At 41.1% G+C, this 20,492-nt stretch overlaps 1 protein-coding gene across 2 annotated transcripts in view; it reads right to left on the bottom strand.

Annotated features, from left to right (window-relative positions):
* Window positions 1-3,353: 3,353 nt before the first annotated feature.
* LOC126272842 (protein commissureless 2 homolog) overlaps window positions 3,354-20,492 on the bottom strand; it is a 194,498-nt gene continuing 177,359 nt past the window's right edge. The window contains exon 2 of one of the 2 annotated variants that reach the window (XM_049976044.1): window positions 3,354-7,163. In XM_049976044.1, the coding sequence (XP_049832001.1) occupies window positions 6,901-7,163 (263 nt within the window). In that variant the 3' untranslated portion in view covers window positions 3,354-6,900. The remainder of the gene's footprint in view (window positions 7,164-20,492) is intronic. The other variant, XM_049976045.1, reaches the window with a different exon arrangement.

Below are 20,492 nucleotides of genomic sequence, written 5' to 3'. Positions count from 1 at the left end.
CATAATTCCTGTAACACTGATGTATATGTTTATTTCTATTCTTTGTAAAGCCTGTATTACTACAAAAGTTATTTGCATTATTATGTTATTAGTGATGTTATCTGTACCTTTTTAATTGTATTCTCATGTTATAAAATTGTAATTGACACCAGTTCATCAAATTAAGTATCTTGTAAACATTCATTTCAGTGCACACATTTCTGTTGGTCATAGTATACGCACAATATGTGAGAAGTTGGGACTGTTAGTGTTTTCACATGTGTTAATAATTCAACAAGGGACTGGTTAACAGCACTGCTGGTTCTAAGGACAATTCCAAAAACTTTGTGAGTGCACAAATTGTGGTTTATGGACTTGCTGTATTGTCCGCAAGACTCTTCGATGGTGATTGTGCACCTGCACAGTCGCAACAGATGGCTGCTGGCCATCTCTACAAGGACTGCAGTGGGTCTGCAACTTTGATGGCCCACCAATACCATACTCTCTTGCCAGGACGACAGTGGGTCTGCTCTGTGATGACCTACCTACCAATATTCTTCAAAACTTTGAATGACTCTGTTGTGGGTTTGCTCTGTTGTGGCCCATTACCTGTCTGCATGTCAAGAGACAGCATTGTCTTTCCGTTGGAAGGACATTACTTCTTCAAGACTGAATGGAAATCCACTACTTCCGTGTGCTTTTTCTTTTACTGCTCAGACTTTGAGAAAAAAAACTGCAGTTACTACTGTGATGAATGATCAGGACTGTCTTTATGGACTTTGAGAAAATCTTTGCTTTTAACCAACAGTGTATAAATAAGTGTGAGCATTTGATATCTTTGTTATTGTAATTATGAAATTTTTTTTCAAATCTTTATTGGCCACTGCCCAAAACAATTTGCAAATTTTTGTGGGGAGCATGGAGGCTATGTAACTAGGCTGTTTAGGTTTTTATGTTGGTAATGTCACATAGAGCTCTGTATGAAAATCACTGACTGTGCTGTGTCAGTCTGTGGCTGGCTGGCATTGTTGGAATATTCGCTATTGTTGTGTTGGGCAGTTGGTTGTGAACAGTGAATTGATATGTCTTTTGAGCATTGTTAAGGCAAATACATTGTTTGTTCTCTATCAAAATCTTTCATTTGCTAACTATGCCTATCAGTAGTTAGTGCCTTCAGTAGGTAGAATCTTTTATTTAGCTTGCAGTATTGGTGCTCGCTGTATTGCAGTAGTTCGAGTAATGAAGATTTTTGTGAGGTAACTGATTCATGAAAGGTATAGTTTATTGTTAGTCAGGGCCATTCTTTTGTAGGGATTATTGAAAGTCAGATTGCGTTGCTCTAAAAATATTTTGTGTCAGTTTAGTGTTGATCAGAATAAGTAAAGAGAGAAATGTCTGAGTACGTTTAGTTCTGCTCAGCTGTTTGAAAATCAAATGATGTAAGAGGTTTATCAGCACTGTAGTTCATAAATTTTTCTAAGGGGGAGTTTCAACATTGATGAACACAAACATTATGATCACCTGCTTAGTATCTTGTCTGTACATCTTTGGAAAGAAATACATCCCTGATTCTGCGATCAGGTTTGTGGAGGTATGTGTCATTATATGTCTGCCCACAGGTCATGTAATTGGAGTAAATAACGGTCTGCTGATTTAGGTACACAGTGATGGCGCCTGATAGCGACCCATATAGGTTCCACAGGATTTATGCTAGGCGAATTTGCTCATACAGACATCAACATGAGTTCACTATAATGCTCCTCAAACCACTTTAGCTTATTTCTGGCTATAAGGCGTGGACAATTACATTGCTGAAAGATGACAGCTGTCAGCATGTCTTCGATTATTACCACAGGTCCCATGCAAGCCCAGGAGAATGTCTTCCACAACATAATTACTGCTTACACCAGCCTGAGTCCTTGGCACACTGCCCGTTTTGGACCGCCGGTCACCTCGATGATGGTGTTTGTGGAGACGGCCAGTGACTAGTGTAGCAAAGATGTGTCACCCGAAGAGCCAATACGTTTTCATTGCTCGACGGTTGAATCCCGGTGGTGCGCTGCCCACTACAATCATAACAGACGATGGTGTTGCGTCAACATCTGAACATGTAGGGGTGGTATGCTGCGGAGCTCCATCTTCAAGAATGTACAATCAACGGTGTGTTCCAAAACACTTCAGTGTGCACCAGCATTGTGCACTTTCGGCAGAGATGGCACAGTTAAGCACCTATCCTACTTTACAGACCAGACAAACTTCCGACCCCACGTTCTAGGAAGAGTTGTGGGTGTCCAAAAGCACCTAGTGGTAGTTTCACTGTCCTTCTACCTCTTTCCGTAAATGCTGACGATACTTGCACATGAACATTCGATCAGCTTCGCAAGTTTCGAGATACTCGTTCACTGGCTCTGCGTAATAATAATCCGGCCTTTGTAACAGTCACTTATCTCAATGGATTTCCCCACCTTTGCTAGGGCGATCCAAGTCCATGTCTGCTCCGCTTGCATACTTTTCATACCGCGTCACGTGCCCACAGCGCCACCAGGCGGCATCCGATGTCGTGGTTAGCAGTGTCCATAATGTTTTGGCTCATCAGTGTATGCATACATTCCTTGAGCAAGTTCTGTACATTTGCATCGTTTTACTTGTGTTGTGTCAGCCACTTCAGTGTAAGAATTGTAGTTGTTTCTTGATGACTTATTTTGTTTGGTTATGTTCAAAAGCAGTTCAACTGTATTTAGGTTGCAGCTGTAAGGAGGCAATATTAGAACAGAAAACATTTCTTGATCAGATCTTACATGACTAAATTGTTGATTTTCTCAAGCACTGCAATATGTTTCTTTGTGGAAAGCAAAACAGTTCTATTTTCTAGCACTATGTGGTATGGAGCATTGTGAAGTACAACACTGTATCTATGTTGTAATTTGTGATATGTCATTCCTTCTTCCACTTGTCATTATTTGCAATGTTTATCTCATAAGCTCTTTGCAAGGGAATAATGAGGTGTTTTCTTTTCTATTCTGTACATGTGTGTCCTGCTAATAGATTATAACTTTAGTAGCCATTTCCTTGGAGGCGCCCCCTTTGTTATTAATAGCAAGGGAAAAATCAGCTTGCTGCGCATGATAATAGCTGCACTACAAACTGTATCTACTGCTTACTAGGGGGCTCACGATTCGCACTCAGCACCTCTTTGCCAGTTACATGGCCAGTTCCAGCATTTTCAGCCAGTAAAATTATTTCAGACAGGCAGCAAATGTAAGATCAATGCACTTTTCCTGCAGTCTTCAAGACACACAGGTATTTGGTACTGCTGTAATAGTATGTGCCAAACAATATGATGAAAAATAAACTATCAAAGGAACAGCAATTCAAATACAAAATAATTTTATTACAACATAATCTTATGTACATGATTTAAATTTATGACATTCCATACATTTAAACAATGTACACCTCAAATTTCGCACCACTTGTTCCAGAACCACAGAACTGTGAGTGTCATGAGGAACATGTGGGACTGTTTTCAGTCATGAAGTGACTAGACAGCATATGACTATTACCTATTTACCTAAAGTCCAGATCAAATTGTAACAAATTGACAAAGGAGTAAAACCTACATTACTTCTATTATTTATAAAGTTCTCAAATCCAACCAGTTTTCAAGATGAAACTGCTATACTTCCTATTTATTTACAATCGTAATAAATACATAAATTATAGTTCTTTTGTTTTTTACAACATTATCATCATTTGTATATGCAGCAAAATATTCAATCCAAATATTGTAAACATTAAAAAAGTATTTTAATGTTCCAATTACTGATATTACAAAAAAGGATTACTGATAAGCTACAAACGCACAATCTTATCATAACATTAGGCAAGCATTTAGCAGTTTTACACATCCCTGAGTTCATCCAGACAGAACCTTGATACACATGTAAAAGGCACATGAAGGAGTGGAATGTATCTGTAGGAACAGTCTTCACCATCCATTTGCTAAGACAAACAAAGTACAGTGAAGCTGTGAAGTATTGTTTGGAGGCATAATCTCTGCGTAATATATATTTCAGTATACACAAGAGACAAAAACGAAGAAAGAAAGAAAAATTAACTTCATGTTAATTAATAAAATCTTTCATATTCTCTCTTACAGCAATTTATGAACGAAATTCAATGATGAGAATTTTTTTTAATTCTGGTGATACTGAGCAAATATTATATCTATATTTAGCAGATACTTGCAGTACATTCTTCTCTGAAACAGAAGACTTAATGTAAAATATTTTGAATTGGCTGTAAATAAAAGTTTACAGGTAAAGAACGTAACAAATATCATTTGCGAATTTGCACTTGTATTTTCTTGCTACTTAACACAAGTTCACAAGAATATTTCAGTGATATGAGACTTTATTATCATAACATTATATAAGTATCTTTTCTGAAAGGGAAATAAATTTCAAATTAAACAAGAATGAATTAGAAAAAGACGCACGCTTGTATACTGTACAAAAACAAAGCAGATATCACTTCGTATAACAGATCCACTGGGAAACATGAGGTAGTGTTAACATCTATGTTTGCCCAAGTTAACCTCTGGATTTTTCAATTTTTTAATTGAGTTTAATTTTCCCACAATATTTCAACAGCTTTCCTACTTGCTTTCTATAAGTTTATAAAGTGACTATGTTGGTGTCTCGTCGCTTCTCTTTATTGACAAAGTGTATTTCCTTGTAACAACTGCATACTTAATGACCATGTATTCACATATGATGGGTGATAGAGTTTAGTGACTGACTTCGATTATGTTTGAATAGACGGTCATCAGGAACAGGGCTATCAAAGGGAAATTAATTTTTTTACTAAAGAAAGTAAATGACACAGCTCAGCAGCTCCAATCGATGTTTCAATGGAATCTTATACTACTGCCAGCTCGCTGTTTGAATTTTTGACAAAACCAAAAGGATAACTGGCAGCAAAAAAAAACTGGGATTTGTATTTGATAACCTGAAGAAAACAAGAAGGAAAGGTGTCGACACATTATGGGGAATGACAAAACTATCTTTGTTGCAAGTTAGAAACTATGAAGACTAACAATTTGACTGAGAAAGCCTGAAAGATCACATTTATTCGTCAGTTATTTGAAAGACTTTGGCAGATGGCACCTACATCAGACATGTCCTCCATAACATTCACCCTTCTGTTAATTAGTGTTTTCGCACTCTTCAAGCAATAAATAATTGAAGAATGGAAATGGAAAACATTCTAAGTGCCAAATCTGACATTTGTCAGGAAAATGAAACGGCTATTTATCTCTTTTTGTACATAACTGATCTGTATTCAGAAATTTGAAAAGGTGTTGTGATACCACAGAAGTATGCTGCTCATCACATCACCGAAAAAATATGGAAACAAATTAGAAAATAAATACTTCATTAGGAAAATTGTAAGTGATACAAGGGAAACTGATGAATTCTAAGATGGGCGCCTGCAGCAATTTATTCAAGTGGAAGCAAGATTCTAATGTTACTATTTTTATATACAAGTGATTCGGTGAGTTTGGTTAGTGTCCTCACAAATAAATTTAAAGGGAATGATTAAATATGTTTTGTATCTCATAGGACTGATAGGTAGCCACTCAATGTTTATACGGTATATTAATACGATGCCAATATGGTGAGCCTATTTCATTAGTATTTTTATAGTAATAAACAAATTATTTTAAGATTTTACTGAGAATTAAGAAAAAATGAAATAGGAAAAATTCGGACTTAATACTCAAAGTGGAGAAAGAGGAACAAACTTTTTTAAAAACACAGAATTTCCTATAGCGCTCAATAATGCAAAATCGGTGATTTAGTATAATCAAAGAATTATCGCTGGAAATGTGCGAGAACTTTTTAATACCCCATATTTTAGGAGCCAGCAAGTCTCCCTGTTGCCCCCAACAGCCAATAACTAATGTAAACAACAGCAAATATAAGCGTGAACAGCTGTCTGAAGATGCACTGGTAATGGCACAAATTATGTAAATAAACAGCATTGTTAACAGTGGCTGGTTGCTGTTACCTTCTCTGCAAGAATCGGGTTGTATTTTGTACGCAGCCACGGTCTCAAAAACGTTAGTTTTCGATATAATAGAAGGACGAAAGTTTTTGCTCCAAGCTTCATTAAGACAGAGGCAGCACTTTTTGCGGTAATACAAGTTCAGAATAAAGCATTAGGTTTACAACTAGTGGAAGTGCGATCGACAAAAACCAGAGACTATACGCCATCTACTCAGGCATGTTTGAATGACTTCTCCGTGGGTGGGCACCTGGATCAAGTCTAGGGACACGCAACAGAGTCCGGAGAACACAATAGCTCCGAAAACGCATTTTGTGGCATTTAGAAAGTTTTCCATTTCCATTCTTCGACTGATTTGTAGTAGGCCTACATTGCATTCACAGCAGAAGTAAACTCTGCAAGGATAAGAGAACTTCGACAGTAACCCCATCTCGGAGTGGCATAAATAATTTCAAGATGGTACGGCTGCACTTGTGGACAGGCCATACGATGACAAAATGTATTCTTGCGTGGAAAAAACCTTCCCTAATAATGTGTTTTCTTCTAAAATGATAGAGATGTGCAGTATCCATTTGTGGTTTGCAAGAACAAATGCCTCGACCTCGCTCGATGCAATTGTCTTTGCATATGCGGGGTCTGCACAGACTGTCAAACGAGACAAAAAGGCCAAGTGGTCTGAAAATACCACTACTGGTCAGTACACTCCCCGGTGTCTGGTAAAATGTCACACGGATCCAGTCTTCTGAGCGCAGAGATCTTGCAGAGCAGCCACACACCACGCGGGCGACGCGGAGGAATGCGGGGTGATGTGCAGAGCGGCAGCCACCTCCCTGGGAGGCGGCGCGGCCTGCGTTACGACACCTGGTACACCTTGTACGTGGCGAACAGCTCCTCGGCGGACAGCTTGGCGGGTTGGTCCGGCTGGGTCAGCTGCAGCCGCGTGCGCCGCAGCTGGTCCAGGGCCTCGTCGTACGAGGGCAGTCCGGACACGATCGTGTAGCTGGGCAGCGACTCCAGCTCGCCCGCCGGCGCTACCGCCTCCGCCCCCGGCGCCGCCGCCGCCGCGCCACGCCCCACCGCAGACGCCGCCTCCGCCAGGCTGCGTGCCTGCACTGCTGAAAAAAGAGGCGGTATTTCAATTACAATGCACAGCACCGTCACAATCACATCATTAGCAGTACTGGGTAACAGATCACTAAACGGCTATCCCGGTTTATGAACGATATTATCTGTCATGCTATATTTGTGGTTCTTAGCAAAGCATTTGACTCCGTCAGCCATACAATTCTACTAGAAAAACTGTACTCCAGCGGTTTTAGAGGCTCAGAACGATATTCGATCAGATCCTATCGTGCAGTTCGACAGTATCAGGTCAAAGAGATTCTGGTCATACATAAAGCACACCGGTGGCAAGACACAATCAATACCTTCACTACGCGGTAACAACGGTGAAGTCACTGATGACAGTGCCACTAAAGCAGAATTATTAAACACCGTTTTCTGAAACTTCTTCACCAAAGAAGACGAAGTAAATATTCCTGAATTTCAATCAAGAACAACTGCCAAGATGAGAAACATAGAAGTAGATATCCTCGGAAGTAACGAAGCAGTTTAAACCACTCAATAAAGGCAAGGCCTCCGGTCCAGATTATATACCAGTCAGGCTCCCCTCAGAATATGCTGATAAAATAGCTCCATATTCAGCAATTATATACAACCACTCGCTCACAGAAAGATCCGTACCTAAAGACAGAAACATTGCTCAAGTCGCTCCAATACCAAAAAAGGCCAGTAGGAGTAATCCGCTGAATTACAGGCCTATATCACTAACGTCGATATGCAGTAGGGTTTTAGAACATATACTGTATTCGAACATTATGAAATACCTCGAGGAAAACGATTTATTGACACATAGCACGGATTCAGAAAATATCGTTTTTGTGAATCACAACTAGCTCTGTAGACTCATGAAGTAATAAGTGCTATCGACAGGGGATGTCAAATTGATTCCATATTTTTTTATTTCCAGAAGGCTTTCGACACCGTTCCTCACAAGCGTCTTCTAATCAAACTGCGTGCCTACGGAGTATCGCCTCAGTTGTGCGACTGGATTCGTGATTTCCTGTCAGAAAGAAAGGTCTCAGTTCGTTGAAATAGACGGAAAGTCATCGAGTAAAACAGAAGTAATATCCGGCGTTCCCCAAGGAAGTGTTACAGGCCCTCTATTGTTCCTGATCTGTATTAACGACATAGGAGACAATCTGAGTAGCCGTCTTAGATTGTTTGCAGATGATTCTGTCACTTACCGTCTTGTAAAGTCATCAGATGATCAAAAGACTTGCAAAATGATTTAGATAAGATATCTGTATGGTGCGAAAAGTGGCAATTACCCTCAATAAAGAAACGTTCGAAGTTATTCACATGAGTACTAAAAGAAATCAGGTAAATTTCGATTACGCGGTAAGTCATATAAATCTGAAGGCTGTAAATTCAACTAAATACTTAGGGATTACAATTACAAATAACCTAAATTGGAACGATCACATAGGTAATATTGTGGCTAGAGCGAACCAAAGACTGTGATTCATTGCAGAACACTTAGAAGGTGCAACAGGTCTACCAAAGAGACTGCTTAAACTATGCTTGTCCGACCTATTCTGGAGTATTGTATGCGGCGTGGGATCCGCATCAGGTGGGACTGACGGATGATATCGAAAAAGTACCAAGAAGGGCTGCTCGTTTTGTATTATCGCGAAATATGGGAGATAGTGTCACAGACATGATACGTGAATTGAAGTGGCAATCATTAAAACAAAGGCGTTTTTCGTTGTGACGGGATCTTCTCATGAAATTTCAATCATCAGTTTTCTCCTCCGATTGCGAATACATTCTGTTGACACCCACCTACATAGGGAGAAATGTTCATCACGATAAAATAAGAGAAACCAGTGCTCGCACGGAAAAATTTAAGTGCTCGTTTTTCAGGCGTGCCGTTCGAGAGTGGAATGGTAGACAGCATGTGAATAGCAGAGTAATCACGTAGATGTAGATGTCAGGAATATCACGCACGGAGTCCAACAGGGTCCTGTGTTTGGCTCTTTAGTCTTAACAGTACATAGGGTAATTCAGCTGCCCCTACACATTTAATTCTATGCAACCCACGACACGTTCAAATACCATATGCAAAATTGTTATATTCTGCCACTCGCTAAAGACAAACTATAAGACCTAAAGAAAAAATGAACAGGACACTCTTGCAGGAAATTCATTGTAGTTTAATTTTGTACTGGGATACGTTTTCGCTAGAGGCCATAGGTTTATAATTATTCAAGAAAATCTTACAAATGTGACCTCCAAACGAGTTTTTCTTGAATAACTCTAAATTCGAGGCCTCCAGCGGAAACCTATCCCAGTACATAATCTAACTACATTAAATTTCCTACAAAAAGGTCCTTTCTTCTATAGGACTTACAGTTTGCGCTTAGCAAGCGACAGAACATAAAATTCTCGCTCTTGGTTTTTTGCGATGTTGGAGATTTTGTTACAGTTGGCAAAGACTTGAATCACTGAAGGAGGACAGTAGGGCTCGTCTCAGAACAGCCAGTAAGTGGTTCCAAGTTAATGAATTGCGTATTAAACATGAAAAAACTGTAAATATTCTCCCCAGCTTATGTATGAACATTGATGCAACGACTGTGCTTCAGCTAAACATCTTGTGGTCCATCTTGCCTCATATTTAACATGGAAGAGTCACACCGATTATTTCTACACTAAATTAGGATTTGTTACATATTTCTGGGTAAATTATGGTCATGTGTTAGTGATAAGCTATTTTTCAAGACATACTATGAATTTTTCCACATCCACACGGCATATGCCGTTTCGTTACGAAGGAATTCACCTGGAGCAAAAACAGTTTTCATTTGGCGAAAGAAGGCAATTAGATACATCTGCGGAGTCCTAAATAATGATTCTTGTAGACCATATTTTAAAAAACTAAAATAACATCAGCACAGTCACAAATTACGATAATTTTTTGTCCAACGTAACACACATCTAAAACAACAGATCGACATCACAGTCGGTAGACTTAAGAAAACTCAGACCAGTTACAAATACATGGGGTAAAAGTACTTAAAATGTTGCCATTATAGAAACACAATGTGTCGCTGAGGATGTTTAAGAACATCACACAGGAATGGCTTAAAGGTCATGCTCAGTACTGATACAGTTTCACTTAGACTGAACTTATATATGTATGCTACGTTAAGTATCTCATGTGCAGCATGATGGTCACTTCTGTATCTTGGTATACAATACGAATCTAAAATATCTTTTACACCACGTATCCTATTTATGTAATTGTACCCAATATTTAAGCACGCATGTACACAAAATACGAAGCTGATTGAATTTTTAATGCTTAAAGATCGATAATAAAAAAGTAAATAAATACATAAATTCATGTTTCACAGTCCTAGTTACAGGCTGCCTATCCAACAGCAACAGAGGCAACAAAAATTTGATTTACAAATTAAGGTGTTGAATATTTGACTCTAAGCACGTATTTCCTGTAATTACTGACTGAGTTTAAAATGCTGACATAATCTATTCATTAGGAAGAATAATCTGATTTCAAAGTTTTAAAATAGAAAGGTAAATACTAAAGTTAGAAACGATGTATATATGTTCAGTCAGCGTAACTCAGCGCATGCAGATTACACAGAATGTATTGATACAGCATACGAGAATGAGCATCATTCGTGACTTTCAACAAACTTGACTCATAACTGCAAATCTTTACGTGACTTTTTCTTGCATGCACCGCCCACAAAATGATGAAAAACTTTATCACTTACTACTTTTCGCTGTTTGTATGCACTAAAACTGCCGCGATATGACGTCATAAACACTGAGATCCGCGAAAAACTTGCTTTTAATTAAACGGAGCACAAGATATCCAGACTAAAGTCATCTGGTGCTTGATAGTTAGAGCGCTTAGCAACTTTCAACATACTTTAAACATAATTTCGAACGATTTAAAACCTTTTCTCGCTCACATGCTTTGAGTCAAATATTTAACACATCAATTCATTTGTAAAGTATCCAAAGTTTAACGTTCTTTTTTACATCTGAGTTCGATACATCGAGGACTGGGGGTTTACTCGTATTAAATGTGTGGCAGCGTGGTGGAATATCTGACTGAATTAAAGAACTCTCTGTTGGCTACTACTTGTACTCCATATCTTCACATCAATTCTTAAAACCGAGCGAGGTGGCGCAGTGTTTAGCACACTGGACTCGCATTCGGGAGGACGACGGTTCAATCCGGCGTCCGGCCACCCTGATTTAGGTTTTCCGTGATTTCCCTAAATCACTCCAGGCAAATGCCGGGATGGTTCCTTTGAAAGGGCACGGCCGACTTCCTTCCCCGTCCTTCCCTAATCCAATGAGACCGATGACTTCGCTGTCTGATCTCCTCCCCCACAACAACCCAACCCAATTCTTAAAGTTCAAGTTTTAGGTATTATATAATTATCATTAGTACTAATAAGATAGTCTTTTGTAATACTACATCATTAATTGCGGTAATAAGATAGTTTTTCGTAATCCCACATCATTAATTATGTTTCACTAAAGTAATGCGTAAAATTAGAAGGCTTTCAATGCAGCAGAAATAAGGGATCGGGAACAACATGGACGGAAGATGGACGAGCACTGGAAAAATAGAAAACAACAAGTAAAGAAGGGAATTGCAGTTGTTACGTTCTCCTAGTTGGTCAATAGAAAATAAAAAGAAATGTATATCTTTGACTCATTTCCATATCTCAGAGAGGAACAGTGGACTGCTGCGCATGCTCTATGCAGTAGATAAGCAACAGCAAAGGCGAATGGCGGAATGGTTGAGAGGAGCAACGAATGCTTAGATCACTTCAAAAAATGACATTGATTTTGCGGAAAGTTTATTGACTGGAGAGTCAGTGAACCACGCCATCAATAAGATGTTCCTCAGCATTGGAATAGGACCTGTCCTTAACAAGCGAGAAGCGAACCATAAACTCAGTGTAAGAAGTTGGTGACACGCATTCCTCTTACATTTAACTTGACATGTACGTCCGGACTCCGGAGCGTTTTGGCGACACTGCGTATGTGTTACCTGCCTCTGCGAGGAAGCTGCTGTGGCGCACCTGACCCCGTGCAGCCGGAGAAAAATAAAGTAAGTACGTGGACACGGATTTGTGGGCCACTGGCCACGCGGAAGCGCAGGGAATTTCCACGATGCGTCTGCCACTGCTTGTTCGCCTTGAAGCCGGATGACGTACATACGCAGAGCAGGAGGGGTGCAGTAGCGCTGCATAGCAGGAACAGCAGCTTTACACACACAGCACGGCGGGCCCCGGTGTCTGCGTTCGTCTGGTTGTGCTCCATGGAAGCGCCGTGTGACTGACACTTCTTCCTGCTCCATACAGTCCGCCTCAGATGTACACTACTGGCCATTAAAATTGCTACACCAAGAAGAAATGCAGATGATAAACGGGTATTCATTGGACAAATATATTATACTAGAACTGACATGTGATCACATTTTCACGCACTTTGGGTGCATAGACCCTGAGAAATCAGTACCCAGAACAACCACCGTTGGCCGTATTAACGGCCTTGATACGCCTGGGCATTGAGTCAAACAGAGCTTGGATGGCGTGTACAGGTACAGCTACCCATGCAGCTTCAACACGATACCACAGTTCATCGAGACTAGTGGCTGGCGTATGGTGACGGCCTTGATACGCCTGGGCATTGAGTCAAACAGAGCTTGGATGGCGTGTACAGGTACAGCTACCCATGCAGCTTCAACACGATACCACAGTTCATCGAGACTAGTGGCTGGCGTATTGTGACGAGCCAGTTGCTCGGCCACCATTGACCAGACGTTTTCAATTGGTGAGAGATCTGGAGAATGTGCAGCAGTCGACAATTTCTGTATCCACAAAGGCCCGTACAGGACCTGCAACATGCGGTCGTGCATTATCCTGCTGAGATATAGGGTTTAGCAGGGATCGAATGAAGGGTGGAGCCAAGGGTCGTAACACATCTAAAATGTAACGTTCACTGTTCAATGCGAACAAGAGGTGACCGAGACGTGTAACCAATGGCACCCCATACCATCACGCCGGGTGATACGCCAGTATGGCGATGACGAATACACGCTTCGAATGTGCATTCACCGCCATGTCGCCAAACACGGATGCCACAGTCATGATGCTGTAAACAGAACTTGGATTCATCCGAAAAAATGACGTTTTGCCATTCGTGCACCCAGGTTCGTCGTCGAGTACACCATCGCAGACGCTCCTGTCTGTGATGCAGCGTCAAGGGTAACCGCAGCCATGGTCTCCGAGCTGATAGTCCATGTTGCTGCAAACGTCGTCGAAATGTTGCAAACGTCCTCATGTGTTGACTCAGCGATCGAGGCGTGGCTGCACGAACCGTTACAGCCACGCGAATAAGATGCCTGTCATTTCGACTGCTAGTGATACGAGGCCGTTGGGATCCAGCACGTCGTACCGTATTACCCTCCTGAACCCACCGATTGCATATTCTGCTAACAGTCATTGGACCTCGACCAACGCGAGCAGCAATATTGCGATACGACAAACCGCGATAGGCTACAATCCGACCTTTATCAAAGTCGGAAACGTGATGGTATGCATTTCTCTTCCTTACACGAGGCATCACAACAACGTACCACCAGGCAATGCCGGTCAACTGTTGCTTGTGTATGAGAAATCGGTTGGAAACTTTCCTCATCTCAGCACGTTGTAGGTGTCGCCACCGGCACCAACCTTGTGTGAATGCTCTGAAAAACTAATTATTTGCATATCACAGCGTCTTCTTCCTGTCGGTTAAATTTCGCGTCTGTAGCACGTCATTTTCGTGGTGTAGCAATTTTAATGGCCAGTAATGTATAATGCACCCAAGCATAAAAACAACTGTGCCTTCCTGCAGTTCCAAATATGCGGAGTTGTTCTCCAGTATATTACTTGTCGCTTATTTCATCTTTGCAATGACTTGATTATGTAAAATTATTCCAAGCTACACTGTGGTGCATCTTAAACTGTATGACCCCTATCAACGGCTGCATACGAGAGTTCACACGTCAGAAGAGAGCAAGGACACTACTACCACATCTAAAAGGATGACACGAGTACAAGCACTGTGGTGGTCAAACCAATCTGCGGGTCAGCACAGTTTTACCTTTAACAGTAAAAGAACTCAAACGATTCAGCAAGTTGATCTTTAGGTACGCACATAAGTCGCACACACACCATATTCCGATGAAATTGGTCCAGGCTTTCCAGAGTTATACTGGAACACGGACACACTCACAATACTGCACTAAAAGTTTTCGGCTTGGGCATTCACCACATATTTACATAAACTACAACATGCGATTTATAGGAAGATTAAAAAATTCAACTACTGTGTGCTGCAGAGCTGCGTGCTCTGCAATGAAATTCCATTGGCGAAATACGTGGACTGGCGTTTAACATATCTTTTCGATCAAAGTTGGCGAGCTTGAAGTTTGGCACTGAGTAGTTTAAGTTTCCTTTAATTTACGTCTATGGTCACTAACTTTTTGTTAACAGATTGACGGTTTCTGTCTATAATGACCATCATCAGATATGTTTTATACAAACGAAGTCCTAATGTACTGCAGCCATAGTGGCATCGTCAAATGTTAAACGCACAGTCAGCACTAACATCGTCAAATATATATAAATAGCATCATATGCACATACATTAGGACTTTGTTTTTATAAAACAGATCTGATGATGGTCATTATAGACCGAAACCGGTAATCTGTTAACAAAACGTTTGTGACCACCGAAGTAAATTAAAGGAAACTTATTGTATATACGGGTCACTGTTTTATTCGCGACTGGTTAGGTTAGGTTAGGTTAGGTTAGGTTAGGTTAGGTTAGCTTGTGAGATTGAGTAGTTTGTTCTTCATAGACTGCGGTTAGTGTAGCTCACCTATCCAAATAATGAAATAATTTATGATCCGGTGCATGAGCAGGCGTCTCCAAAATACGAGGGGCGTTCAATAACTGATGCAACACATTTTTTTCTAAAACCAGGTTGATTTTATTCAGGATTACAATACACCTTATTATTCCCCACTCTTTTGGCTACAAACTTCTATTTTTCAAAATAATCTCCGTTCAATGCGATGACCTTCCGCCAGCTTACTGGGAGAGCCCGTATGCCCGCGTGGTACCACTCTATTTGTCGAGATAGCAGACAAAGTCTTGCTACATCAATAACCTCCCCATCATCCACTTACTACTTGCGGCAGAGTGTATCCCTCATGGTTCGCAGGAGAGCTTCTGTAAAGTTTGGGAGGTAGGAGACGAGGTACTGGCAGAATTAAAGCTGTGAGGACGGGGCGTGAGTCGTGCTTTGGTAGCTCAGTTGGTGGAGCACTTGCCTGCGAAAGGCAAAGGTCCCGAGTTCGAGTCTCGGTCCGGCACACAGTTTTGGTCTGCCACGAAGTTTCATATCAGCGCACACTCCGCTGGAGAGTGAAAATCTCGTTCTGTATCCTTCATTGGTCCAAAAGCATGGACGTGGGAAGGTGCGTGATACAGACTGTGGGGTGGATGAGGAACAACTGATCGGTGCAGTTTTGTGAGCTCCTCCCGGGTGCGCAGACGTGTGTGAGGCCTGAGGAAAACAAGTTCGTTTGCTCTTTTTTATTTTATTTTGTTTTGTTCGTGTGTGTGTGTGTGATCTGGAATGAGAATGTCTGCAGTTTCCAACATTGCAGGATTCACAGCTGCTTAACGCCGGCCAGCACGCAGAAGTTTGGACAGATTTCCACGACCTTGTTGTGATGATGACAGACGCCTCGCCCAATATCTCATCGTGCTTTTGTTCCCTGTCAGGTCACTGAACAACATTTTGCAAGCGCTTATGAATATCTGCGATGCCCTGGTTTTGCAACAAAAGACATTCAGTGAAAACTCTCTGCATGGAATGCTTCCTCGTTACAGACGCCATTTTGGAGGCTACGTATAGCGCTGCCACCTATCGGAACTTCGTGAAACTGCAGAGGCTAAGGCGAGACTATCCCAAGGTGTCCCACAACTACTCCACATTTTTTCCACCCGAAATTGGCAGAGAAAAAGCGTGCTGCATTACTTATTGAACGTCACCTCGTACAGATGAGAGTGGTGAGTTGGAGGTGCCCCCCCTTTTGCAATGTCATTTGGCATCACCTCCACTTTTAACGTTTCACAAATGCCTAGTATATGAATATATAAAATGTTTCAATATAATCATAATAATTTGTTCACATCAGTGCTTTTGCTTTTTCTCACGACGGTCATGATACCAACTTGTATCCGTGCCTGGCGAATTGGGAACAAATTAACGCTTTCTAGCCCAAGTACCTCCTAAACTTTCAATTACAAAATTACGAAAAAGATGCATGCTTGTACAATTTACCGCCATTACAGAACACACTGATTTGCAGAAACAGTGTCTTATTTAAAATTTCTATTCGTATTTACCATAAAACCTCAAGTTGTAATTTCTGTATGTAAATATAACTGATGAAGCGTCTGTCATGAAACTAACGGAAAGTGGTAATCTAGTTGCCACTAGGCGACAAGCAACACGTAGGTTTCAATGTTCTCACAGAGTCAGGGATGCAGCAGTTACACTTGGAAAGTTTCCCATTGGGCTCCCACCCAGATGTGCTGTTCAATGTAAACAGCTCGCAACCACTGCTACAGTGGACTGTGGCGCATTTCGGACGACTGCTGGACCCGTTGTAAGACTCAGATTATTGTCTTTTATTGTAATTTTTGTATTACTAACTGGTAGGTGTATACAGGGTGAGTCACCTACCGTTACCGCTGGATATATTTCGTAAACCACATCAAATACTGACGAATCGATTCCACAGACCGAACGTGAGGAGAGGGGCTAGTGTAATTGTTTAATACAAACCATACAAAAATGCACGGAAGTATGTTTTTTTACCACAAACCTAGGTTTTTTTAAATGGAACCCCGTTAGCTTTGTTAGCACATCCGAGCATATAAACAAATACGTAATCAGTGCCGTTTGTTGCATTGTAAAATGTTAATTACATCCGGAGATATTGTAACCTAAAGTTGACGCTTGAGTACCACTCCTCCGCTGTTCGGTCGTGTGTATCGGAGAGCACCGAATTACGTAGGGAACGGTGATGGACCTTAGGTACAGAAGAGACTGGAACAGCACATTACGTCCACATGCAAACACCTTTTTATTGGTCTTTTTCACTGACGCACATGTACATCACCATGAGGGATGACGTACACGTACACATGTGGTTTCCGTTTTCAATTACGGAGTGGAATAGAGTGTGTCCCGACATGTCAGGCCAATTGATGTTCAATATGGTGGCCATCATTTGCTGCACACAATAGCAATCTCTGGCGTAATGAATGTCGTACACGCCGCAGTACATCTGGTGTAATGTCGTCGCAGGCTGCCACAATACGTTGTTTCATATCCTCTGGGGTTGTAGGCACATCACGGTACACATTCTCCTTTAACGTACCCCACAGAAAGAAGTCCAAAGGTGTAAGATCAGGAGAACGTATACCTCACCCCTCATGGTAATGTACATGTGCGTCAGTGAAAAAGACCAATAAAAAGGTGTTAGCATGTGGACGTAATGTGCTGTTCCAGTCTCTTCTGTACCTAAGGTCCATCACCGTTCCCTTTGGATCCCTAAGTAATTCGGTGCTCTCCGATACACACGATCGAACAGCGGAGGAGTGGTACTCAAGCGTCAACTTTAGGTTACAATATCTCCGGATGTAATTAACATTTTACAATGCAACAAACGGCACTGATTACGTATTTGTTTATATGTTCAGATGTGCTAACAAAACTAACGGGGTTCCATTTAAAAAAACCTAGGTTTGTGGTAAAAAAAATACTTCCGTGCATTTTTATGGTTTGTCTTAACTAATTACACTAGCCTCTCTCCTCACGTTCGGCCTGTGGAATCGATTCGTCAGTATTTGATGTGGTTTATGAAATATATCCAGCGGTAATATTAGCTAACTCACCCTGTATATACTGTAGACTCAAACTAACTTGAATAGAACATTGTAGGAATAGGCGTGTACGCTAGTAATGCAATCAGCATATGTATTGGTTGTTCCCAAAGCTAAGCTTACTCCATCATTTCACTTTAACTCAAAAATTCTTATGTTAACTCTGTACTATTGCTGGCTGTATGGTACGTATTGCTTAAGCCTAAAATTAATAAATAAATACAAATATTTATACCCACTCTCCAACTGGTTTGTTGATAGATAAGGACAAATATGTCAGTGCACAATCCGAAGTCAAACACTGTGATCTTCCTGTATGCCCACACGTTATGTTTGATAGAAATTTTGGTCATTATTACTTATTTATTATTTCTTTTGACAATATGGCTAGCTATCACCATTGATTCCTGTATTTGTACTAATTGGTCAGATAACGTGTGACAACTGGAAGAAATAGTAGTACTACAACACCGACAATGGGTTGTGGTTTCGTAGTGCTGAGCTCTGCACGTGCTGGAGAACGCTGGAGTCGCTCGTAGGAATCACTAGTAAGTGTTGCTAGAGAGTCATTGTTAAAGGTGGCAGCATATGCCTTCCGTGCACATATCGGGCGTACTATAATTTAATATTTGCTTTAATTCACAGCTCGATGCCGGGAAACGCGTAGCTTCCTACAGGCACGGTGAGGAAGGCCCCCTTTCTGGTGTAGTGGCATGCCGTACTGGTTTTTGCAGTTTTTGTTTATTGGTTCTCGTCCAACAAACACGCTGATAAAAACAAAAGTTTGTTAAAATATTTTATAACTTTTAATGTTTATTTCTGTTCTATGAAACTGAATTTTCACGCTAAAGGATGTCATTAATGGTCAGGCAGAATATAATTAATCCTGGAACAACACTCAGGGGTACTGGTACACCGCATGCAAATTCGTAATAGGCTGTGCTAGAAATTTGCAGCTCTCCGCAGGTTCAGTTCACAACGTAAGAGAGCATCACGTGGCATATGTTTTACGTAAAGGACTGTTTAAGCAGTAGTCCAGCGTAACGGTTGTGTCAGGTAAGTTTATTTTTCTAGCATCTTTTTTTGACATTATCATTTGGTTTTCAACAAATTAGTTACAAAGTGTGATACAAGATGTTTCTTGTGTATATTTCGTGAATGGAAGGGAGGGGCGGGCTTACTGCGAGTATTGACTCTTTCTTTCATTTCGCCCTAGCGAAAACATCAACCATCTCTCCAGAGCACCTGACGGAGATAACACAAACTTATTCAAGCTTTCCGAAAAATTGAAATTTACAATACCGCCAAATTCGTCGTCGATACTTCCGAACGATTATGTTACATACGGGGTGGTCCACTTAATCGTTTCAGTGCAAATATCTCTGGAACAACAATATATATTGTAAACCGGCTTTCACAAGCGTGAATGTAAGGCAGGGCTTCATAAAAATTAATTCTGTTCAATGGTTCAAATGGCTCTGAGCACTATGGGACTCAACTGCTGTGGTCATCAGTCCCCTAGAACTTAGAACTACTTAAACCTAACTAACCTAAGGACATCACACACATCCATGCCCGAGGCAGGATTCGAACCTGCGACCGCAGCGGTCACGCGGTTCCAAACTGAAGCGCCTAGAACCGCACGGCCACACTGGCACCCGTTTACTTATTCTTGCTATGATCTTTACTACTCTACGAGAGTAGACTAACGGTAACGAAAATCCGAAAATCACCGGCCAGAGTAAACATAATTAACGTCTGACCATGGATCTAACAGAGTTAAAAGTAAGTGTAATTGACGTATTGCTATGCAACCAACGCCGTTCTTTTTGTGATATGTTATTGATTTCGTAAGAAATAATATGGGCTGTAAATTGAAAAAAAGCAGGTTTGTGTTGAAAATAATATTTGCTTACGTTTCAGAACGTCTCATAGTATTTACTTGCTTGAGCCCCTGCCTTACATTCATACCCGTGAAAGTCGTTTTTCAATATCTATTGTTATTCCAGAGATACTTAGCACTGACAACACACAAACACCACTGCGTTGCCCGTGGTCAGAGGTTCAAAAAAATGGTTCAAATGGCTCTGAGCACTATGGGACTCAACTGCTGTGGTCATCAGTCCCCTAGAACTTAGAACTACTTAAACCTAACTAACCTAAGGACATCACACACATCCATGCCCGAGGCAGGATTCGAACCTGCGACCGTAGCAGTCGCACGGTTCCGGACTGCGCGCCTAGAACCGCAAGACCACCGCGGCCGGCGTGGTCAAAGGTAACGTCCAAAGTTTGGTATTCTCGCACTCTCTTTGCACTGCAGA

Source organism: Schistocerca gregaria, chromosome 5 (genome assembly GCF_023897955.1).
Source record: "Schistocerca gregaria isolate iqSchGreg1 chromosome 5, iqSchGreg1.2, whole genome shotgun sequence".
NCBI lineage: Eukaryota > Metazoa > Arthropoda > Insecta > Orthoptera > Acrididae > Schistocerca > Schistocerca gregaria.
Note: the sequence above shows the minus strand (reverse complement) of the source record. Positions and strands in the feature narration are given on the sequence as shown.